Source organism: Cololabis saira, chromosome 6 (genome assembly GCF_033807715.1).
Source record: "Cololabis saira isolate AMF1-May2022 chromosome 6, fColSai1.1, whole genome shotgun sequence".
Lineage (NCBI taxonomy): Eukaryota > Metazoa > Chordata > Actinopteri > Beloniformes > Belonidae > Cololabis > Cololabis saira.
The window spans coordinates 27,159,013-27,185,333 of record NC_084592.1 but is presented as its reverse complement, the minus strand read 5'-3'; the positions used below and the strand labels follow the sequence as shown (position 1 = coordinate 27,185,333).

The 26,321-nt window shown below is 40.8% G+C and overlaps 1 protein-coding gene across 4 annotated transcripts in view; it reads right to left on the bottom strand.

Moving 5' to 3' along the window:
• Positions 1–26,321, bottom strand: part of tns1b (tensin 1b) — a 202,965-nt gene that overhangs the window by 64,633 nt on the left and 112,011 nt on the right. For all 4 annotated transcript variants that reach the window (XM_061723873.1, XM_061723874.1, XM_061723872.1 and 1 more), the window contains 2 exons: positions 15,793–15,831; positions 1,454–1,495 (listed from right to left, as the gene is read on the bottom strand). In XM_061723873.1, the coding sequence (XP_061579857.1) occupies positions 1,454–1,495; positions 15,793–15,831 (81 nt within the window). The remainder of the gene's footprint in view (positions 1–1,453; positions 1,496–15,792; positions 15,832–26,321) is intronic.

Sequence of the window (26,321 nt, the reverse complement as noted above, 5' to 3'; positions counted from 1 at the left end):
GTTTGTGTGCAACATAAACTAGTTTAATCCCACACTGACAGTGAGGGCGTGCTTCAGACTATGGACTTTTGTGTGGGTGCAAATTGTGGATAGATGATCAACACTGTTTCCTATGAATCACCAGCATGTTTTTTGGAGTGCGTTACAAAGTGGTGCTTCTCTGTACACCAAAAAAAGAAAACTGTACGGCAAGAAAACTGAGGCATCATAAAGGAAAACACCAATAAAAGCAACCGCAGACACACACACACACACACACACACACACACACACACACACACACACACACACACACACACACACACACACACACACACACACACACACACACACACACAGACACACACAGACACACACACACACACACTCTGGTGTATTTTTGGTCTTTGTGGGGAAAGTGGGCACTTGGCTTTGGGTAGTAACTCTAAATTGGATACTTGATCCTTCCTTTCTCAGACAAAATCATCTAACAGGAAGTTGTCACAGACAAATAGTTACCCATCAGTCCAAAGCAAACACTCCGTTTTTTGTTTGTGTTTGAATGAAAACATAGGAAGGAGAGTCATTAGTCTGAGGTTTTAGTTTGATTTGACAGGATGAGTTAAATTTATTGCCACCCAAAACCAAGTGGGGAGTCTGAGCTGAAACCAATACGTCCACTAAGAGCATATTGGCTTGCAAAGAGACAAATACAACAGTTTAAAACCGCCATAAAGACACAATTGCGGCTTATTTGGTCCTACTGCCCTTAGAGAGGTACGAACGATCCTGATGTTATAAAAGCTATGAATATTTTTATGTTTTTTTTCCCTCTAAACTTGCTTCCAGCGGCCGCCTTTCATCCCAGAGCAGGGACTGCGGGTGTTCAACATCAAAAACCAAAGTGAAAGGTTGAGATTGTCATGCAGCACACAGGAGTTTACCTGTCGCAGACTTTGGCCATGTGTTTCACTGTTTTAAAATTCATCCACTTTAACCAAAACGACAACACTGCTCCATCATCTAAGTTGAAATGGCTCTGATCTTTTAACTACCTTTGTGCATGTAAACACAGCATGAAAGACTTTAAACCACTCCCGCCTGTCTCTGTTCTAATCAGCTGTGTAGTACAAATGTGGCTTGATTCCCATCAAAGAACACGTAGAGATATTTTTGTTGCTTAGACCGGATTTATAATACATAAATCAAGTTAAACTGCCTCTAAACAGTGAGCTTTACCCCCAATTATAGATACCGAATATTTTTTTGGCTCTTGAATGTATCAAGTATGTAGTTTTATTGAAAAGAGCACCACCTTATTGCAGGGATATTTCTCTGCATCCTCATCTAATCTCTTAGCCAGCACTACTAACAACACATTTATGGGCTTCTTCACTTCGGTAATCTAAGCAAAGAATCAGAATGAACATTGAATAAACTAAATGTAACAAAATAAAAAACAGCTGAAACTCACCATGGTGTCTACATGTTTGACAGGGAGGTCACTGCTTGATGCCTGTTGAGAAACCACAGACAGAGAGAATCATCAGTACCTGTTAATACACTACATGTCTCATCCAATTCAGCCACATTATATTATTTTATGTCATGTAGCATGACCACAGCTGATATGTCACATCAAAGCCACCCTCAACACCATTCTTTGCCCTAATGTGGCCCAAAAGCAGAGCAAGACTCCACCTTGAATGCAATGCGTAGGACCATCTATAATCCTTCTGCAAATATTTACACAAAGAGACAAGTCTGCTTCCATTAGCCAAGACCAGAGGGTCCAGTTGTGGACCTTCCTTTTTTAATGCCATATACAGCTATGGACAGAGAGAGAGAGAGAAAAAAAAGGAGGGGGTAGGCTCAAATGGAGCAAGAGAAAAAAAGGGAAATGGTAGGAAGTGAAGACAGAAGACATATCTGAGACTGATGTATTCATGTACCCAGCCAATCTGTCCATCAAATGCAACATCAACAAAAACAAAAATCATCTCTTTGTCCTTCTCTTCAACCAAGGCTAAGAAAAGCCTATGTCTTTTTTTTCCGTATCTAGTTATCCTTCTTGGACCATGCTGCATTGGCCTTTCAGTCATGTTGCCTCAAAATTATACAGGATAAAATTAAAAGAGAAAAAAGTAAGTCTGAGGAGCTTTATGTTACCAAATTCGAGATCTTACACAAGTGTCTTTGGGCAAGACAATTAACCTCACAACTATGCGTATGATCGAAGAAAATGCATTGTATAGGGTAAAAAAAACAAAACAGTACTGACCGAGAAGCACTGTGTAGATACATGTGTAGATACATCTATGAATGGGTGAATCATTTTAGGGTAAAATTGTTGAGGTCTTAACAAGACTAGACAAGCGCTGCATGTTTGCAGTCCACTGACCAGTGTTTAATAGCTGAATCCTGCCTTAAAAAATTATTACCGACTAGAGTCCCACACAGAGAGCTGAGCTGTGCCACCACTGTCCACTTCTGTATAAAGCTTTTTTCTAGTATAAACAGCAAAGGCAAAGGAAAAATTACAGTCTGTCTGTACAGGCCCAAGAAATACAGAGTCCACATGCCCAGACTAAACCACCGATCAGGGAGACTGCAAGGGATCTCAGAATCCTCTCAGTTCTGCTCCAAACTGTAACTTCACCAGTGACATACCATTGTGCAACTCTCGGGGGGGGGGGGGGGGGGGGGGACTACCTGCTATCCAAAGCTCCATCTATGAATGAGGGAAGAGGAAACAACAGACTGGTGTTTGAGGCTCTAAATGCAGATTGTGGATTTGCTCTGAGGGCAGAGTTTGCTGCCGCAGGCACTTTCACACAAATAGAGCCTATTGTGTGAATATCCAAGAAAACACACCACCAGTTGGTACAATGATACTCTAACATGTGTGTTTCCGCTTTGCACAATTGCAGCCAGATGGTGTGTGTCCATGTGCGTGTTGTCGCTGAGACTTTCTATGCAGAGATCCTGTACAAGTCTGGGAAGTTATGCATCAGCAAAACAGCCCAAAAGGGAAGTCTTTGCAGTGACTCTGAGCACCATGATAAGGCCATGAAATTATTGCCATAAGATTCAACTTTTTATTTCAAGATGTAACTAGTCTATTTGTAATTTATGTGGCATCTTATTTATTCAACACAACTCTTCCATACTTGCCATCTGCATTAATCCTAAAGGTGTAGATAAAAGGCAGTTGGACTTTTCTTGGCACTTCTCAAGATCAGAAACGAAGCAGCCAAAGTAAAATGTTTTCAAGAAGCAAAGAAAGGGGTCAAGTTGCTTGTTATTTCAGATCTTAGGATTACCATGTCCTGGATGACTACAAGTTTACCCAGAGATGTTCTGATTTGCAGTCGTAGGAACTCTACTGCATAAAATCAGGCAACAATCCGATATGAATGTCTTTCTCCGAAAGTTTCTTGTCTGGATGTAACCAAAGCAAATGTAATCAATGAAATTGATTTTCCAAGAGTCACAATGTGTCATTTTAGACTTTAGCACCCCTTAATGATCAAATTGAAAGGGACTATGGTAGAAAACAACAGTGCATACCAGAGTCTTAAATACTTTGGAGACCTATTGGAAACTTTTAGACATAAAATCATGTTTCTAATATTGTCCAGTATCACAAAGCCCCATCCCAAAGTTACATAATTTCGTCTAAAATTTAATATTGAGCATTTGCCATATTTCCCATTGCTGATTTTTCTTTTTATGTATTTACTGTGGCCCAACCACAGCATCAGTTACATGTCACACTGCATTCTGCTACTTGTTCTTCAGATACATCCACAGTTTTACATAAAAGCAAGAGATGCAATAGCAAAGAACAAACAAAGCCACTAATCTGTGGCCGAGAGCTGTGCGGCACCTGCAATGGCAATTGAAACCCAAACCCAACAAAGGCGCGCAACTCTTTTTGTGTTTTATAGAAGTGCTGAAAATCTCCAAAAAATTAACTAAAAAGATATCATCTATTGTGGATGTTGTACTTTTCTGACTTCTTGACTCTTGCCTTGCTCAGAGCCATGCCATCCTCTTAAGCTAAATCAGCTGAGCCTCATGTTGGATATGTCCTCATGTGAGAAGCTAAATATAGGCTGATGAAATTCCAATGTTCTAGCAAAGTAGGAACAGCTACAACAACAGATAAACAGTGGGACATTTTATTCAGCTCTGAAGGAAAAACACATTTTAGTATTGACTGTTTACTATTGCAGAGTGTATGTAACTAAGAATGCATAAGGCTGCTGTAGTTCACTACTAACAATAAAGATAAATCAAAAGGCACCACTTTTACTGACCTACAATATATGGTAAGCTTTGGGTTTCTTTAACTGTGTTGAAGTCAGCTACGTTTAAACAAACTCCCACTCCCAAAACAAACGCTTCCACATTGTCTCACGTTGGATATGTCCTCTGTCAATCTGTGTAACCCTTTCAAACGTTATTTTTCTAATTGCACCAGGTGTTTCATAACATTTATGTGCATTACCATGAGGGTAAACATTCTTGGATATCCACTCCTGGCAAGATTGGAAACTGTGCTGAACGTCTTACGCCTGTGAATATACTTTCTCACTGCAGAACGCCTGGACTTCTTATTGTTTGGAAATGACCTTACAATCCATCCCTTGTTGATAGGAAGCAAAACATGCTCTTCTAATATCAATCCTGATCTCTATCCTGCTTAACATTGTGTTATGATACACCTGAATACTCCAGATGAGAAACTGCCAAAACTTTTTTATAGCAGTGTTCATTCTAGCGATGATCAATTAATCGAGAGGATTTGATTATCAGCACCAGGCTGCTGCTTACAACAATAAATCCTCCGAAAGCAGAAAGGGTGTACCTAACTCATGTCCTATGGTACTGTCCATCTGCGGTTGTACCTCATATTTAGACTCATATCATTTTTCTATTACATCCGCATACATAAAACTATAAAATCATCTTATCTTTTTTTTCATTCATATCTTATCATTATTTGGCTGTTATTGCTGAATTCGGTTTACTGTTCAGTGGCAAATGTTCTGTGGCTTCCACTCAGCCTCAGGGTTGGAGGTATAGATGGTTTGTAAGCGAATGGACAAACCCTCTGTGTTTCTTTAAATCCTGGAGCTCGGCATTTCCCAGTTGATTTTTTTGTTTTTTTATGGAGCCAGAAGTGACCATTTTTGGATAAGAGGGTGGAAATGACATTTATACTGTACAATTCAATATATTAATTTCTGAAATTATTTTCAGAAGGACCACCAGTAAACTAATGGAGTAAATCTTGCTAGGAAAACCATGGAGACTTGTGAGGAAAATAATGTAACATAATTTAATGAGAGAAATTGGCATTTTCCCCCATTCATAGCAGCCAGAGATGTTGTGTAATCAAATTGGAAGGTGCTGCGATTGATTAAGAGGTATAATAAATTATAAAAAATTGGTTCAGCTGAAAACTCTTTAATGCAAAGGCGGATTGTATGAAAAGATGGCTGATAAGCAACCCAATATATTTTATTTATTTATTTCCTTTTCTGAAGCCATATTCAGATGAAGGGTATGCAGGAAAATACTTCAAGTTGGTAGTCATTGTCTAAAGAAAAAAAACAATGACTTTAAAAAAAAATAATAATTTAAAGCTTATAATAAACCACACTATCATCAGATCACAGATGATCTTTTTTTTCAAATTCTTTTTATTGATTTTCCCTCAAATAACCAACATACAACCGCTCCTGCTCCGATCATATAGAGACCGGACAGCCCTTAATAGAGGGCCCCGGACCCCATACTCACTGAGCGCCCCCCAAACAGCAGATAGACAAACTTTGTTGTAGAATTTCAGTGCGCTACCGATGCCAATCAGTTTAACTATAACATGGTTTAACATGGCAAGTAGCATGTTATCAAGAGTGATTGGAATAAAAACTAGAAAAATAATTATAATTTTCCTTTAATTCCTTCTTAAATTGCATGCCACTCCAAGTATACAAAGTGCCACTTCATCAAAGATGAACAGTAATGATCTGAAAGTCTGACTTCAGAACCCGTTAGCTGTTGTCTATCTGTCATGCATAAAATGAATCACACAGATGATTTTGAGCCGTAAAAAGGTTGGGAGCCCAGTGACGTTGCCGAATGCGCGTCTCCAGTGAACACAACACATAAGAGCATAACTCTCACCCACAGCTTTGTCCACCACCTCTGTGCCATGTGCCTCCTTTCACATGAGCACAGTGGCCCCTTTGACAAATTTACCAAATTATAGTCCACTAGTCTTAGGAAAGGGGAGGTAGGTAACGAACTGGGAGTTTCCTTCCTAGAGCGGCAGGGATGAACGTAGTCGGCCAGCTAGAAGGTTTTTGGGGAAATGACCCAGAGCTAAATATACACTTGTGCATCTTTAAAGCCTAAGACACAACCCATTAAGCCAAGCCCAGCCCAGCCAGCTCAGTGTGGACAGAAGAGTGGTTAAAATTACCACGTTGGGTGTGTGAAGGTGGGAGCGAGACATGGAGAAAAACACTGTGGAGCGCTGTGAGTGCTGGAGTGACTCTGTCTTTAAATACAGACATGGAGCTGAGCAGTAATAACCTGACAAACTGAGGAAAACATTCACTTTTTTGATCTTTAGATGTTATTAATGATATTCTTGTGTGTGTAATGACTTTATGTGTGTGTTCATTTATAAAGCACACAGCATCTGTATTGGCTACGGTATATTTATGCAGTAGCTTTACTGTAATGTTTATACAGTATGTTGGACAATAGCCCAGGCAGAGCTCTGCCCCCTTACACAGGCCTGTGTTTCAGCTAAGCTGCTGCATGCATGAGATGGTGAGGAAACTCCTGTTTAACCTTTGATGAGAGCTGTACAGAAATCTCTCCTGGTAAGATAGTGGGTGTTCGGACCGGCAGACAAGATAGTGGGACATCTTCAAGCATCAGTGTGCCATAGTGCCTTCTAGTGGGAAGAAGCAAGACTGCAGGCCTGGACACACCAACTGTTTGGAGGGAACAGCAACAGCTTTGTATGTGGATGAGAATCAGTTATTTGAGTCCATATGATGTTACTTGCATGAGCAACACTGTACTGAGTTTGGGTTTGCATTCAGAATAAAAACCAGACATGTATGTGTTTTTCTAGGTGAAGGTTGTCTAAGAAGGAAATTTTGCTCCACCAATATTTATAGGTTCCTCAGAACCATGTCATGTTTGTGGAAAATGATGCTCCCTTCTAATTTTGATGTAAAACAGAAATGTTAAATATCAGTGAAACCAGAATATTATTATTTGCCACTATCATTTTTTTTTTTTTTTTGCCACTATCATTAAAAGCGTATATTTAATGAAAAATGGTCCGATTGAACCAAAGCCAAGTGGTTAAAGCAGCAAGTCTCTCTTAATACTTAATTACTACATGCTATTCTATTCTTTACCAAAATGTCGTATCTTACTCCACTAGCTACCCAATAACACACACAAAAGAAAAATCAAAAAATTTAAAAACATGATTTTTTTGTTTTCTTTAAAAAATTGTGGAGTACTTAATAAATGTGCCTCGCAGAGCACAATGACTACTTTTAGTAAGTAAAAGTTTGGTAACATGTTTGGATTAATCCAGTAAAGAACGAGGATGTTTGATGCGTCCATGAAATAAATTTCTTTGTTGCAAAGAAAACAAAACAAAGTAAACAAAATCAATAGATTATTATTAGCTACAACAAATTGTTGAGAGGTACAACAATTTAGATTATTTAAAATAACTTATTTATTAAACTAACCTAGTATTATCTAATTGAATATAAAGCACAGTCTCAATAAAAGTATGGTGCTATTTTAGATTTGTGGAACCCAGAAATATAATAATATGGTATAATATGGTAATATTTTGTCTTTGACAGCCCAAAATCATGCAGGGTATGAAACATGAGACATCTGCCATCATAGACCTAAAACGTCAAAGACTAACGCTACCTCGCAATAAAGTCCAATTATTGTAGAAATTGTGTTTATAGTTCCAAGAAAGTTTAATTGCAGTGTTTTTTTTGTATTTTTCTAGGGACTACTGATTAAAATACTGTGTTAAAGTATTTGGAAATTATTGTATTTTGGTTTTCATTTATCCCAACATTTTTGGAAAACAGCACTGTAACTCATTTTTTCATGCATTTTCGTGTAGTTCTGTCAAATGTAAACATGCACGAAACACACGCACACATCCATGGTATGTACCAGGACTGATTTTACTCCCAGCAGAGAAAAACATCACTCCACCGCACAGTGATGGATACTGAAACCTAAAACATGTTTACAACTTCAACATGTTTAGAGGAACAACAAAGTTTAAAATCATAATAAAACGTGTTCACAACATAACGCCACTGAAAGCTAAGTGCTGTCATGTTAATTTATTACTTAGCACTTTTCCTAACACATGATTAAAAGCACACAGGCACTCACAGCTGTTCCTCTCTCATGCTTCGAGCTCCTTCATCTGCAGCTTTCACACAGCCATGTCCCAGAAATGTAAACACAAAGTTCTGGAGGGAGGAGCTGCACAGGCCTGTGTGCGAGTGTTAGGGTTGACGTGTGGGCGGGGGGGGTCCTAGCGTACCAGGGATCCCTAAGGACCAGAGGGAGAGACGAGTGCTTGGTCCTTGCTGTGGGAAAAACTCTTGAGCGGGCGGTGAACCTAAACCAACTCTGACATCCAAGTGTTCCACACTCCACCGGTCCCACTGATATGGGCCCGACTACTCGCTTTGTTATGCAACCAAATGCCTTTTCTAACATGTGAGGGGATGCTTTCAGTATTTTACCTCTCAGTGCGTCTTAAACTACAGCACTGATGTTGCCAGGCGCCAAATAACAAAAACATTCTCATCATCAGATCAGTCAAACTGCACAGCTGGTACTAGACAATGACATCATTCACGGCGCGGGGTGGAGGGGGTTCAAAGTATGCAGCTTATTTTTGTAGTGAGAATGAAGACATTTCATTGGTTGTTTGTGATTAGGGCCTGTCAGAAGCGCCACCTACGGAGTGTTAACGCAACGCTGCTGTGTGAATGTGCGGTTATATTTAGAGCTGAATAAAGCGTGGCGTTTTATCCTTGAAACATGTCTGCATGCCTACGAATCCGTGTCTCTTTCGGCAATGTTCACCATTTGAATCAAAATATATTTCACTGGAATCGTGTGTCAAGAGCATCTTCGCAATAACACATCTTCGGCGGACTGCAACATGCACACTTGAGTCTTTGTGCCAATCATAATCAAGATAAAGGTATTGCTACATTCCCATTACATGGTGCAATGAGGGAATTTATTCATTCTACGTAACGTCACATTAACCCAGTGTTTCTCAATCCTGGTCCTCGTTGGGCCCCTGTCCTGCATGTTTTAGATGCTACCCTGCTTCAGCACACCGTGATACAAGTACCTGTGTCCTCAACAGAGTTGTGCAGACCTTGGTGACAAGCTAATGAGGACTATTAACTAGAATGAGGTGTGTTGGTGCAGGGAAACATCTAAAACATGCAGGACAGGGGCCCACGAGGACCAGGATTGAGAAACACTGCATTAACCACACTTCAACAGGAGCCAGCATTCGTTCTGAAGTAAGTCTCCAAAGATATAATAGGCTTTCTAACTTGACATAAAGTAGCTAAATAAGAAGTTGCTAAACAGTTAAGCAACTTTGACTTATGCGCATTGGGTTCCACCAAAGAGCTCTTATTGTGAAGATCTTCTCTGGTACACAATTCAGGTGAGGGACATTTTGATTCAGATGTCGTATATTGCTGAAAAGTGACATGCAGCGGTTTGTCTTTGCCGTCACACTAAGAAAACTTGGTCAATCTGTATGTTCGGAAAGACTGCTAAATGCATCCTTTTGTTTACATAACTGAAGCAATCCCGGATCATAATATTGCCCCCACAGGCTTTGCATCACTTCATCCGCCCCTCTTTATACCCATGGCTCAGAAAACAGAGTCAATTGTGACTCATCAGACCACACGTCTTTCTCCACTATTTTGCTTTAGAATCGTCTTTATGCAAGGGGGGCGCAACTGGTAGTGCAGCCGTCTCACAGCAAGAAGGTCCTGGGTTCAATTCCCGCTGGGGACGCTGTGGGCGCTGAAGTGCGTGTTAAGTTCCCCCATGACTTCAGTGCCCACACCCTGGGTGGGGTTGGTAAAAGGGCCTTTCTGTGTGGAGTTTGCATGTTCTCCCTGTGTTCCCTCGGGTAGCTAATGTGAGCTACCCTCACAAAAACATGCACATAGTCCTGGGCTATACATGCCCCCTCTGGCCAACCGGGGCGCCAGATGAGGTGGGGAGGATCTGGCCGGAATAACGTGATCCTTCCACGCGCTACGTCCGGCCAGAGAAACCCCCACCCTGTCTGGTGGAAAGAAGCGGCCTGCTCACTCCTCAGGTTAAGAAGGAGACTTGAGCTCAGTGTGGCCCTCCCAGGGTTGGTAGATGGAGCAATGCCCAGGACTGACTTAGGTAGGAGCACTGGGTGATAAAATGGGTAAAAATCGGGGATAAAAATATTAAAAATAAATAATTGTCTTTATGCTCCCGATAAAACAGCTATTTTGTTTTATTTTATAGCTTTTTTGTTTAAACTTAAATCATGCTTTTAATTTCTACCATTTGATTTTTTAATGTCTCTGTGAAGAACTTTGAATGTTGAATTGTGCTGTACAATAAACTTGCCTTGCCTGCATTGACAGCATTGGGAGTAATGATTTACAAATGGGATGCCATTACACAAATAAATGACTGTTCTTGACCGTAACAGATATGATGAGCAACTATCAAAACCTAGGTAAAATTATACCTCTTACCATCTCAATAACACACATTACACACGGCAAAAACAGCCTCTCTAGAAATAAGCATATTATAAATTGAATCTAGTCAAAATTGTCTTATTTTAACCAAAACTATCTTTGACAATGGGTAATACTTGAATTCTTAAAACTAGGAGAACAGTCTAAAGTTCTCTTCTACTCTACTTCTGAAACAAACCCCTGTTAGTAAGACCAATAATAAGACTCACTACAACAGGTTTTCCTCGACCACAGGATTTTGTTTGTGTTTTTCTGACATGGTTGTTGAAGGAATGAGAAGCAACTCACCACATCACTTAATATTAAAAAAAGATGAGCATATAAATGACAAATTGCATTACCACAGGTATATGAACAGAAACCAGATTACTGTCTTTTTTTCTTCATTCAGTTCCTGGTAAGTTTGTTGCAGTGTAAGAATCATCTTCCATTCTGTTTATCATTGTGTAAGGAATTTAAAAAATGTAATTAAATGAAGTTTCCCACTATATATCACTCCTCTGAGGCTGATATATAAGGACTATCAACTGGAGTCAACATTACGGACCTCATTATCTTCAACTCCAGTGGAGACCTGCAGGAAAAAAACCTGCACCACCCCCACACTTTCACACAGTATTCTTATGTCATATGTATACATTTGAAAATACCAGATTACCACATGGTCCAAGTAAGAAACACGAACATATGACAGCTGGCTCAATTCAACACTAAACATGTCTACTTTCTGTTCCTGCTTCGGCATTCCCAGTGAACTGCGATCTTGCTGTAATTCGGAACAGGATCCCCAGTTGGTGCCTGAATAACCAGCATAATACGAGAACATCGGGGAAGTATGTTTGCTTCTAAACACAGCTCTAATTGGACCACATCTACACATTCTATGCCCTGCAGTTACTCATTACTCAGCGATGCCTTGGCCCGGTTCCCCCTCAACACAGGACCTATAAAGAAAGAGGCAGGATGACGTAGGTGTTCGTGGTTTATGGTTTTCTGAAAAAGAGCATGCATTCATTATGTGTTTTTGAAAGGGGTGGGAAGGTAAGATGTGATCAGATGTGCTGTCAACCCTCACCAGCGAGAACCCCCACTATTTGTCCACCTCCGTCTATGCCCACATTGTGCAATATAAAACTTATTCCTGGCAGCGCTGGCTCGACATGAGGGAACGTCTGAGGAATGCTCCCGGCATTTATTCCAGCAAACTGTGCACCCCCATGAAAGTGGCTCTGCTTGGGGTTAATAAATATGATTTTCCAAGCACGCATTGTCAGGTACAATTCATGGGAAAAAAAACAACTTGTATCACCCTCTAACACCTAGGAGGATTCTTTATGTAGTCACTTTGTATACTCAAGAGATGGATTTACAATATTTCTATCTAAAAGGTCACCAGTACCATGATCCCCCTGATGAACATGCCGGTGCAGATAGCTTTTTTGATCCTTCTACTATATCATCTTGTCAGTCCCCAGTACTGTGGCTTCATTCATTTATTCCAGTTCAAACTTGCATCTACTGAAACGCCTCACGGGTTTATACACATAACATGGCTTATGCCCCCCCAAACTGTTGTCTCCAGAAGAATGTAACCAGAGCAGAAAGCCACATGTTCATCATGACTGATCTTCCAGAGCAGCGCTTCCCAACCGTGGTCCTTGATCACCACTGTCCTGCATGTTTTAGATGCTCCCCTGGATCAACACACATTATTCAAATTAGATGATCATCAGGTGGCTCCTGCCTACCTTCACTCCTTCATCCAGAGCTAAAATCCCTCTCAACACCTCCGCTCAGCCAGTGAAAGATGCCTGGTGCTTCCACCACAATGTGGCATGAAATCAGTAACAAGACTCTTCTCCTCCGTTGTTCCCCGATGGTGGAATGGCCTATCAAACTCTGTCCGAACTACAGGGTCTTTTAAGAACAAGCTAAAGACTTAGCTCTTTAAGGAGCACCTTTGCATCTAGTAAACTTCAGCACTGAATACGCTGCATGCACTTATGGCAAGATGGTGTCTTTTTAGATGAAGCTTTCTTGTATAAAGGGACTGTTGGTTGGGCGGGAAAAAAAACAAAACAGCAGACTAATCCATGCTGTACCCTCCCATGTGATTTCTTGCTTGTGTTGTTCTCTCAGACGTCTGCTAAATTACAGTAGTAGTAGTAGTAGTAGGTTGTCATCAAGGTCTGCACACACACACTGAAGCAGAGAAATATTGAAAACATGCAGGACAGTGGTCCTCAAGGACCAGGGTTTGGAAACACTGGTCCAGAGCAGGATGTGCTGTTTCTGGCAACATCCTGGACCTTGAATGTTATCAGGCAATATGAAAGTCTTCAAACATTTTCAATGTGGAAAGGAATTTCTTGATGGGCTCAGAAGAGAGGCATCTAGTGAACATCTGTTCTTTTATGAAAATGTGGTGCTGTTTTCTTTGGAAAAACAGATTGGTACCAACAGGAGCTCCACAGCAGAATGTGCCGAGACCGTTGTTGACGTCTGCCTCCAAAGCAAAAGTCAAAACTGTTATGTTTTTCCTAATATGAAGTTATGGTCGTCTACAGCTCCGAAAAATTGGATTTTGAACATCAACAGATTTATGGCAACTTGTGAAATCCACTGGCCCTGGAATGACCTTCTAAAGACCAAACTGCTCCTGGTCAAAATGAGATCATTAAAAGAGGTTTAATCTTATGAAACAAAGCAAAGAAAATAAAGACTATGCCCTTACACTCAAACTGTGACTTTTATCAAATGTTTGTTGGAAAGTTTTTTTTTTGTTTGTTTAAAAAAAAAAAAGTGAAATATGAATTTTCATTTCATATCAGACAGATATGATCTTCTGGTACTGAAGTTGTACTTCATCCAGTTGTAGCTCATCGATCTCCCTGGAGTTCAGCCAGTATTCAAAAAACAAAATGTTCATATTTCTTGCAAAAAAATGTTCCCCGACTACGTGTATGTGCCGTCAGTGTTGTAATCAGTCTGCACCTGAATGGGAGAGTAAATCATGCCGGTCTCTTGCTGTGAGAAGAAGAATTCACCAAACAAGGAGCTGAGGAGAGTTGACTGAACGAACATCTCAGCGTGCTGCTGGAAATGCTCAGAAGCATGCAAGTACGCACGTCCACACCGTACAAAAAAATACATCACCAGTTCCTTTCATACACAAATGCAAACAGAGCTAATTTCTCATCTATGTGACACATATTTTATGTAATAAATTAAAGAAACATTTCTCAGAAAAACTCAGAAAAGCACGTTCTGTCCATGTAGCACATCTTAAGCTTGGCGTTATTTCACAATCCTATTCCTATACATAGAGCAGACAAGATATTCAAATATAATAAATAGCGTAATTTAAGTTATATATCTCTACCTATTCCCCGCTATTGAGGCTGTTGTCACCTATTCCTATGATTCAACAAGAAAAAGTTATTATGATGTGTTGAGCCAGCCAGAGAAGGAGTGCAGGTAATTGCAAAGCTTTACAACTACTTTCCGCAGTCAATTTGTCCATTTCTGGTTAGATTTATGACTGCAAAATGCCTGGTTAGGATCAGGATTCAAAGCTACCTACTTGAGGTTCAGAAAAGATGAAGACTTGGGCCAAAATACATTATTTTCCAAGGTTATTACTTCACTCCAGCAACCTTTTTTGGTTTTATCTGTCTTAAGTGGAGTGTTGTGTATACTGGTGATAATGTGCACTGACAACACATTAAAAATGATCCCAACATTATCAGCTGATAAAAGAAAGACGAAACTCTACAGGTACACGTCTGTTTATTCATAAGACTTTTTATTAGTTTAGTAAATTCTACGACTTAAAATACCAGCATGATGTTTGTTTTGAAATCCATCACATGGGTTAATTGCAAACATGGGTATAAAAACCTTCTATATTCAGCTCATCAGTGTTTATAAAGGTGATCAACACATCTAATGCTGACTGAGGAGACTTTTATTGAGCTGATAGACGCTCAGTATTTACCACTACATCCTTAAACCATCTCTGGTCACCTTAAAACTAAACAGTATAAAATCTTTACACGTCTAAGTTTGATTCCATATTGCTGCTCACATGTGCAGGACATTTCTAATAATAGCTCAAAATCGGCTGACACCAGAACATAAGGTTAGTGAAGGCCAAAATGTCGAATGGGAGGCAATTTTTGTGGTCAGTACTCTGTGTGCAAAGGTGTTTGTTTCAGAAGCACAGAGGACGCCTTTTTACAATGCCCAAAGTGCATAGCCCAGTCCTCTGCACATCCCAAACAGATGTCTTCATGCAGAAAGCATCTAGTGCAATAGCATCTGTGGGGATAATAATATGTTCCTGCTTAATTACACCAGCTTTTATGAAATAAAAACAAGGCATTTTCAGAAATATTTTCACTGTGAGCACAGAGACGTGCAGGGGATATTTGCTTTGGTTTGTAGCGCACCCAAAACCATTTAAACACACGACACGTGAGGAGGCGAGTGAGCGAATCATGTCCAAGTCAAACACAGCTTCTTAAGCCAATACCAAATAAGGCAATGGAGCAAGTGTCTTTTTTATTGGGCTTGAATCACTTCATACTCAGACTACATCCCACTCTGCTCAGAGTTATTAGTCACCATCAAGATGTAGCAGATTCAAGGATAGGGCTTTGCCTTGACCTTATCATTTTCTTTTCTTTTTTTTTTAACAACAAAGAAAACATTTTGTTGAGTGATGTCAAGTTTATTAATGTAGTTTGAGTTTGTCTCATGGGGATAACCAGATAACGATTAATGATCTTCAAAAGTAACTTGTCCTATTAAAGCTGTTTCTTTCTAACCACGTTTGTAATCATTTTGCACTGAGAAGTACCAACTAATGTCTGCCAAGTATTCATAGCATGAAGTAAGAAAATGAATAAATAACATAGAGGTCTCTTACCAGCTCGTAGTTTGTGGCTGGAACACAAGACGAAGACACCTGAAAACAAAGGGACAACTGGTCATTTATGATGGTACTAACGTGCAATTATGTTAATACACATTTAAAAAATTGAAAACCTTATCCGGCGAACACTAACGCAATATTTCACTGATGCATAGATTAGATCGAGGTTATCTATCAGTGCACCAAACCTGCTTGAAGATACAACAGTGCAGTTTGTTTTAATATCCACTGCACATTTGTACAGCCAGGAGCAAAAACAGCAACCAAACCCTTATTTGATTTTACTGCAAAAGAAATTCTGAGATGACTTGTAAAAGACTAATGACAGACTAATGACATGACAACCTTTCACATTTAAAGGGGACCTATTATGGCATCTAATATCTATTTTAAACAGACCTTGAATGTCTTAAAAACAAGCTTTTGATTGTTTTTGCTAAATAAATTAGAAATTCAGCCTCTAAACCATGTCTTTATCTTCCCGGTCTCTAACCTCATTCTCTATGAGGGATTCTGAGTGGGCGGGGCTATGATAATGAGGCACTGTGCTGATTGGCTGCATGAATGACACGATACACCGCTACGAAAAAATGGCGGAAGCTCCAGCCGGCGGAGTTGCACCATGTCCTACTGCATGCGATGTGAGCGAGCATCAGCAACAAAATCAATTTCATTGCTTTATTTTCTATTGGCTAACTGGCCGCGAGTGACGCAGCGCTGCGCAGCGCGACGCGGCACGCCATTTTGAGCTGAACATTTGTCGGACGCCCTGCTTCTATTTTCTTCCTGTCGCTCGCGTTGAAAGCCGGTTGAAGACTTCCGGTGTAGCGACTAATGGACTAGGACGTGTTTTTTTGAGCTCCTGCAACAACCTTTAAAAATATCTATTTTTGGTACAGCTTTTTCATCTTCCTTCGGTTTATTTTTCCCGACCTTCATTATTCTACTTTGGCCCCGTATTTTTGCCGACCAAAATGCCTCCAAAACTCAAACCATCCGCACCACCCCCGCGGCCCTCTCCGCACGCAGCATCCCCGCCTCGTGGTGACCCCCCGTCCAGCCTGGCCGAGGCCGCCGGGGCCGCTCCTTCACACGACTTTAAGGCCGAGCTGCTCGCATCACTCCGCGTTGAGATGGCGGCTGTTTTTAAATCGGAGCTTCAGACTGCTTTAAATGAAAACCTGTCGAGCATCAAGACTGAGCTGCAAGCGGTGAAGTCGGAATTATCAAAAAGCATTACAAACATCCAGTCTGATGTGCGCGCTCTGAAGAACACCGTGGTTGAAATGGAAACATCTCTTTCATCCTGCACCGATGACATCACAACCTTACAGGCTAAAGTGGAGCATCTGTCAGCTGAACTGATGAGGCTGGATGGTAAATGCGAGGATCTGGAGGCGAGATCCCGGCGCAATAACATACGGATCGTGGGAATTCCTGAAGATTTTTCCACCTCTTCTGCTGTTACGGATATTCCCTCTCTGCTCAAGGAGGCTTTCAGCCTGGAGAAGGAGCCTCTCCTGGACCGGGCGCACCGCACCCTCCAGCCGAAGCCGAAGCCCGGAGAGCGCCCTCGTCCCATCATCGCCCGTCTGCACTATCATACAGACTGTGTGGATATATTGCGCCGAGCCAGGGCTCAGCAACGGATTACGTGTGGAGAGTTGACTTTTTCTGTCTTTCCCGACCACACCCAGAAGACGGCCCGTGCCCGAGCCGCCTTTAATGACGTCCGCCGCCGGCTCCGCGAGATCCCGGGGATCCGATACGGTCTGCTGTACCCCGCCCGCCTCCGCATCACCCACAACGGCGCAGAAAGGGAGTTCAGGTCGGCAGAGGAGGCCAGCGCTTTCATCACGTCGCTCAAAGTCTAGTTGAACTTTTTTCAGTTCATCAGTGTCGGTTTTTTTTTTTTTTTTTTTTTTTTTTTTTTTTTTCCTCTCCCATATATACACGGTATGTGGTTTTCAGTTTAACTTGGTCGTGATTGGTTGTACCTCTCTGTTAATGTTGCTGGGCTTGCAGGAGCTCAACACGAAGCTTGTTAGTTATTATCTTGTTAGTTATGCTTAAAGCCGTAAGTGTTCTTTTCAGGGATCTGACTCCTTCTGGAGTTTGCACTGGGTTCTCCATCGTTTGGGGATGGGGTCGTTGTACGTGCAGTTGGGGGGTGGGGGGTGGGGGGTTCAGTAGGTTAAGTTTGTTGTTGTTTTCAATTTTCCCCCTTTTTTTTAATTTATTTTATTTTATTTATTTTTTTTTCTCCCCCCTTTTTTTTTTTTTTTTTTTTTTTTTTTTTTTTTCTTCTTCTTTCCTCTTTCTTTCTTTCTTTCTTTCTTTCCTCCCTCCATCCCTTTCTTTCCTTTCCTTCCTTGGGGATCCGCATTCGGTACATCTCTATCTTTAGGAATTTAACATATGGCCACTAATACTGGTACTTCTGTGAGGTTGTTGAGCTGGAATATTAAAGGCATGGGGAGTCCAATTAAGAGATCGAGAATATTTGCTCACCTGAGACGTCTTAAAGCTGACTTAGTGTTCCTTCAGGAAACCCACATGCGCACCAAAGACCAGGTCAGACTTAAATGTCCCTGGGTTTCTGAGGTGTTTCACTCTGATTTCAACTCTAAGGCCAGGGGGGTTGCTATATTAATTGGTAAGTCAATGCAGTTTTCAGCATCTAAGGTGATTTCAGACAAAAACGGCAGATACTTAATTGTGGCGGGTACGCTATTTCATATTCCCATATTATTAGTTAATATATATGCCCCCAATTTTGACAACCCACACTTTATGAACAAGCTTTTTGAATGTCTCCCCTCATTGAACGACAGTCTTCTTATAATTGGCGGGGATATGAACTGCGTAATTGACCCCAAACTAGACCGCTCCAGCCCACGAAATCTGACTCCTTCTTCAATGTCGAGGTCTCTTTCAGATTTTGTGTCCAAGAACGGTTGCACCGATCCTTGGAGATTTTATAACCCTTGTACCAAAAAATATTCCTTCTTTTCTCAGATGCATCAATCTTTCTCTCGGATTGATTATTATTTTATTGATGCTAAACTAATTCCCAAAGTACTGTCTGTTGATTATCATCCTATTGTGATCTCCGACCACGCTCCTCTTTCTTTGGATATTCAGTTCTCTTCACAGCCACGCTACTCAACATCTTGGAGGTTCAATACATTACTTCTCTCAGATGATAAGTTCACCAATTTTATTACAACTAAAATTGATGATTACATCTCTATAAATCAAAATGATATGGAACCAATTTCATCTTCACTGCTGTGGGAATCATTAAAAGCATATTTGCGGGGACAAATTATCTCCTTCTCTGCTCACTTGAATAAGTCCCGGAAAGCCAAATTACAAGAACTCTCTATTAAGATCACAAAATTGGACCAACAACTTGCTACTTGCCCCTCTCCCAGTTTTCTTAAGCAACGTGTCGATTTACAGACTGAATTTGATCTCCTTACCACTAATGACGCAGAGCGACTTCTTTTACGATCACGCTCCGTATATTATGAACATGGAGACAAGGCAAGTCGGCTCATGGCTCATCAGCTACGTCGCCAGGCAGCCTCACGTATGATCCTTCAGATAAAAGATTCATCAGGCTCATTGCATCAGGATCCCACCGCCATTAATTCTGTCTTTCACTCATTTTATTCCTCTTTATATACGTCTGAATCTCCATCTGGCTCCACTGAATTGAATTCATTCTTAGATAGCCTCAACTTTCCTGTTATAGGCTCCGATGCTGCTAAAAATCTTGACTCGCCATTAACGGTAGAAGAAATTAATCTCGCTGTGAGAAGTATGCAAAATAACAAAGCTCCTGGCCCTGATGGATTTCCAGTGGAATTTTTTAAGAAATTTCAGGATAAATTGTCCCCTTTATTGCATGCTGTTTATAAGGAATCACTGGAACATGGCACTCTCCCTCCCACTTTAAGGCAAGCCTCCATAAGTCTCCTCTTAAAAAAAGATAAGGATCCAACTCTCTGCGGCTCATACAGACCTCTTTCGTTAATAAATGTAGATGCTAAGATCCTTGCTAAAGCCTTGGCTTATCGCTTGGAGAACATTGTGCCAACTATTGTCTCAAATGAACAGACAGGATTTGTTAAGGGGCGACAGTTATTCTTTAATGTGCGGACACTTTTAAATATTATTCACTCTAAAACTATCACCACAACACCTGAAGTCGTAATCTCAGTCGATGCTGAAAAGGCATTTGATAGGATTGAATGGGACTATTTATTTACTGTACTGAAGAAGTTTGGGCTGGGGAATGGGTTCATTTCTTTGATTCGTCTCCTTTACACGTCTCCACAAGCAAGCGTTTCCACTAATGGCATTCAGTCCAATTTTTTTACTCTAGCCCGTGGCACCAGACAGGGGTGTCCCCTCTCTCCCCTATTATTCGCACTAGCTATAGAGCCCCTGTCAATCTTTCTGAGGTCCTCCCCCACTTTTACTGGGATCTCCCGATTGGGAACAGAATATAAGCTGTCACTTTACGCTGATGACTTACTGTTATATGTCTCGGATCCTGTCCTCTCCATTCCTTCAATTTTATCTGCTTTCCAGAGATTCGGGTCTTTCTCAGGCTATAAAGTGAACGTATCTAAAAGTGAATGCTATCCCATTAATGACTCAGCAACACAGCTCGTACAGTCAGATATCCCTTTTAAGATTAGTCCTTCCGGCTTTAGGTATCTTGGGATCAACGTAACCAGAACGTTAAGCTCTCTTTTTTCTGCTAATCTCTCACCTTTAATGTCTACAATTAAATCTGACCTCCATAGATGGAAAAGCTTACCTCTTTCATTAATTGGAAGAATTAACGCAGTTAAAATGAATATTTTGCCCAAATTTCTATTTCTGTTCCATTGTCTTCCACTTTTCTTACCAAAACACTTTTTTAAAATAATTGATCAAACTATTTCTGACTTCTTATGGTGTGGGAAGGCTCCTAGAATCCGCAAATCCACACTTCAGAGATGTAAATTCAATGGCGGACTGGCACTTCCCAATTTCCAACTGTATTATTGGGCAGCACATATTCAAAAAATTTCATTTTGGTTCAAATCGGTGAATATGCCATGGTGTAAATTGGAGGCACAGTCATGCATTTCATCCTCTTTACCTGCTCTACTTACCTCATCTATTCCATCCAACCTCTCTGTCTTTACAAATAATCAAGTGGTTCACTCCACACTTAAAATTTGGTATCAATTTAGGAAACACTTCAAATTTAAGTCAGCATCTACTTTAGCTCCATTACTGAACAATCATTTATTTCGACCTCCGCTTACAGATTCAACCTTTCTCATATGGCATAATAAGGGCCTGAAAAGTTTTGGAGATCTTTACAAGGATGGTATCTTTCGCAGCTTTGCAGATCTCTCAGGTGAATTTAATCTCCCGCCTTCTCATCTCTTTCGATACTTTCAGATTAGACACTGCGCTAAAGCTTTGTTTCCAGTTTTTCCATCCTCTCCGCCGACTCTACAGTGGGAGGTGCTTTTAAACCATGATCCACTTCAGAAATCACTGATCTCTAAGGTTTACGATGACCTTCTGTCTTTCGATCTCTCTCCAGTTATTAAAGTTAGGGCTGCCTGGGAAGATGAACTGGATCTAAATTTGGAGGATGACTGGTGGGACGCTGCTCTTAAAAAAATTTACACAAGTTCATCCTGCGCTCGTCTTACACTTATTCAGTTTAAAGTACTGTTTAGAGTCCACTTTTCTAAAGCTCGACTCTCACAGATCTATCCCAGTGTCACTGACGAATGCGACAAATGTCATGCCTCGTCCTGCAATTTAACCCATATGTTTTACTCTTGCCCACTACTTTCTCGCTTTTGGTCGAATTATTTTGACACCATGTCAAAAATACTCTCGGTGAATATAAAAGTCTCCCCCCATGTTGCCATATTCGGGCTCCCAGAGGACCATGGCCGGTTTACTTCAAACCAAAAAGACATTTTGGCTTTTACTTCCTTACTGGCAAGACGCCACCTTCTTCTCCACTGGAAGTCGACTAAGGCTCCTTCTAGTACCCAGTGGCTCAACGACACCATGTTTTTTCTGAAGCTGGAAAAGATTAAATATTCACTGAAGGGTAGTTGCAACAAATTTTATAATAAGTGGCTTCCCTTTCTCACATTCTTCCACTCTCTCCAGTCCCTGCCTCCTGATTGACGGATCCCCCCCCTCCCTCTCTTCTCTCTTTCCTTTCTTTCTTCCTCCTTTTTATTTATCTTTTTATTTACTTTTCTTTTGTTTTTGGGTTTTTTTTTTTTTTTTTTTTTCCCCCTTTTTATTCATCTATTTTTTTAATTCATACTGTTTAGCTTAAATACTTAAATATTACTTGTATATAAGAATATAATAATTTTCGTGTATTTGTCATTGTTTTGTGTGGATTTTTTGTTCTGTTCTTAATTCCAAAAAAAAAAAAAAAGGAGGTAGACTGTATATCTTTTTTTTGTTTATTCCTGCTCAACTGTGCCTTACCCCCTAATAAAAATATCAAAACAAAGAAAGCCGGTTGAAAGCGCTGTAGGAAACGGTCATGGATGAGGAACGGCTGATCCAGTTAGTTGAAATGAGAAGTTATCTCTATGATTCCTCCTCATTTCACTACAAAAACCTCAATAAAGTGGCAGCTGGCTGAAGTGAGACGGACAGGGAGCTGGAAGTTTCTGGCCGTTATTTTTGTGTTTTGTCAGGATGCTGAGCAGATGTTAATTTACCGTTAGCTTCTGTTTATGTACTCTAGCTACTGTTAAACCGTTGAGGGAGGGTAGTTGGCAAGTTCAGCACAATAATATGGCCTGTTAGAGTTGAACAACAATTAATAACAGAACTGCATATTAACGGTTTCAGTGTGGACAGAGAGCGTCCGATGTCCCGCAGTGCGACGCAATAGTCGGACGCTCGCATGCAGTTATGGACACGGTGTTAGTTGTGGGCGTGGTTTCACGCATCGGAGGCCAACCTATGCAAATTGCATTTTGGTTACGTAACGAAAGGGAGCAGAATCTGAACGGCTCGTAGATCCACATCACACTGGACGGCTCATCCGGGCGGCTGTACAGACACAGAATTTGGTTGCTTTCCTCCTTCTCTGAGTTGGCAGGCTGAGGGGAGACCACTTTATATATGTTAAAGCAAGAGAAAACGTCTTTTTCATAATAGGTCTCCTTTAAATACTTTTAAGTTTTAAGTTGCTAAAGGTTTCACAAGATTGGGGATGTTGTGGGGACAACATAATCACAACAAGCAATCAATGCTCCTGTTGCTTGTTGATGATAATTACGTAATGGACGACACAGTTGACATGACAGGGAAAAAGGAGAGCATTTGATTCACTGACTTAACGAGTGAACAACAGTACATGCAGCATTTCCATTAGAAAGGACACTGCTGCGTCAGTTTGGCATTCGCACTAGAAAACACTGCTGCAGAACTGAAAGAGCTGCACCACTGAAAAGGTTAACGTGACTATATCCATACTGAGAAGTTAAATCATCACCTCTCCTAGTGAAGCACTGATCCCTAATGACGTGTAATGTTCTTTTATTCAACAACGGTGAGGCAGTGTTGAGGCTGCTCAAACAAAACTCATGATCTGTCAAGTGCCTGGCCTAATGTGATTACCGCCCGGCTGTGTTCATGATCATTCCACGAGCTCTGAACAAGGATGGCAGACCGAGCCTGATAAACAGGAAGACTTTAATGATAATGGCATCAAGACAAGATTTAAATTTACGGAATCTAGGAAAACACGGGCGCTTGATGAGGATGGATGCAAACAGGATGTCACCGTGCCACCGTGTTTCCTTCCTGTGCGTGTCAGTGTTCTGTTCTGGTGTTCCTGTTTCACCATCATTCTTCTGATGTTGCTCATCGGAGAAAAAAAAAAAAAGATGTGAAATGTAATTTTCCCCATTAGTGTCCTCATCTATAAGATAAGTGACACCACAGGGCTGCTTAATGACTCCAGTAGGCTTCTGAATAGCTCAAATCCCCCGTCCTTGTTTTATTACTACACTGTGTCTGTTTTGGCTTCCAGAGATTAGGCCCCGCAGTTATCACAACTGTTGACCACTAAAAGTGCCCTTCATCTTTGATGCTGCTGCGCCTGCTCGCCTTATCCGAGACTAATTGTGTCATTGCATGAACATAAGACTGTGTCCCACGTCTGTTCTGTGTTACTGCAGCACATTCCTCCTCTGAATCTGCGGACTGTGCCTTAACATTTCTCTTTTCCAAAAAAGCACTGAGCAGATTGACAAAGAAATTAATGGGCAGTAATTGGCAAAAGAATCACGGACATGGACTGTGTGCAAGAGTCTGCAGTTCCAGTGCCAGACTGCAAAGTTCAATCGATGAGGTGTTCTGTTCGGTTCAAAGAAAAAAATAAGGCAGAAGGGCCTTGCAAATCCCAGTTAAAGCATAAATTATGTTGGAATGTCTTGGCTCATAATTCATATGTTCCTATGGTTGCAAAGAAAAGAAATAAGCTAATAACGCCCGAATAAATTGGGACAGCTAATTTCCCTGTCTCCGATTGTAAGCCCATCCATTTAAAACATGTAAACCTCTGTCTGGAGCTAAAGCATCGTTTAAGAGGATAAGCCATCTCCTGTGCACTAACTACCAATAGCAGAAGCTTCCAAACCACATGTAAATAAAAAACACTGGATGACTGCCACTGGGATGTCGCTAGCTGATTAGATTCACAATGATGAAGGTGTGCAAGTCATATGAGGTCATTAAAGTCTCTTGTCGTCTTTTATAGCTTCTACCTCATTTGGACTACAGAAATGCTAACTATAAACAGGACACAGCCCTAATTAAATTATATCCAGCCTCATTCTGCTGCAGAAGCAGCTAATACACTGATATAAGAAGACTGGACCTTAATTTAAGACAGGCTCCACTTCAGTGGCTGTTCGTACCTTAATACAACCCATACGTGTGGGTTTTTTTGACTCGAAATATTATACCTCCACAGTGATGCACCCTGAAAATGACCTCATATTAGTGGTAACGGTACAGCGAGAGGGCCAATCATTGTAATATATCTCAGAACAAACTGTTCCTCCGCGATTGCTGTCTGTTACAGATGCCCAGCACCTTGCCCTGAGTATCACCAGCCCACATGAGTTATGGCATCCCTGAGGAATGCACCTCTGTTTTCCAGAATCTCATCTGGCACTGCGGAGCGAGTCTGGAGCTGACGGGACGCGGTATCTACGTCTGTCTTAAAATCACACGTGTTACAAGTTATTCTAACTCTCTCATAAACCCCCTCTGCCTGCTCCACCATCGTTATCTCTTCTTCTTCTTCTCTCTGGGCCCCTGCTCCTTCGGGTGCCCTGACTCCTGGGGCCTGGTTAGTGTTTTCACCCATGCACTGCAAGCTGTTGACAGCTGATCCACCTGCAGCCAGTGTGTAGGTTTATGTGCACATGGACACTCGAGTTACAGATGAGCGTTTGGAATATTCAGTTACACATCTGGCTATGTTAACATCCTATTTGAAAAGAAAAAAAATCTATAAATCCTTTTAAAAAGGCAAGACATATAGCGTGTTTAGGCCCTTTTTAATATCTGCTCAGCGTGCAGAGAGGTACCTAGAGTAACATACAATTTAAACTTTATTATTAGTGCATGGGTTTTGATGACCTCGAGTTATTCCCAACAGAGCTCTGCTTATTTTCATGCTTGCAGGGTTCTTCTACCAAAATAATAAGCCGTGCTATAATAGGAAAAAAGGTAGTGATTGCTCAACATTTCTTTTCTGCGATATATTTCTGACTGCGCTCCAACCTGACAGCTAAATAATGACCTTGTGAGGCATGAGAGCAAAAACAAGAGAACAAAAAAAGTGTTTTCAGTTTACTAAATTAAAGATATAGGATGTACGCTAAGTGCATTACTGCACATTCATTTAAATCACAACAGTGTCTTGGAGTGGAGCCAGTGAGATACGTCCCTGCTCTACGTTTGCCAAAAAAATGTCTCATGGGCTAAATTACTGTGTATAGACATCGCTTTACCGTAACGGGAGCAATGCAGGCTATTCCCAAGTCCATCCCCAAAATTGTTTTTTCATTGAACTATTCTCCTTTTTTTTAAAGCTAGTCATAACATTATAAATAAATACTTCTCAATGATCACCAGAGTAACTGTTACTGAAGGATTCTGCCATCAAATTAGCCGTTATGAGGCCTGATGCACTGCATGGAATTAATTCATTTAGGAAATGTAATATTTATAATGCTTATTCATTGAACTCAGAAGACAAAGAGCAACTTCACAAAGCTGCCTCAAGCATCAAGATCAACCAACTGACATTTAGATAAGTGTCATGCAAGAAAAAGTCATCCTTTTTATCTAAATGTTAATTGTATTTGAGACATCATCAACGACAATAAAACCAATGTCGCCAGTGAAATAAAGCATCTCATTTCCAAGTCGGCGTCAGAGGC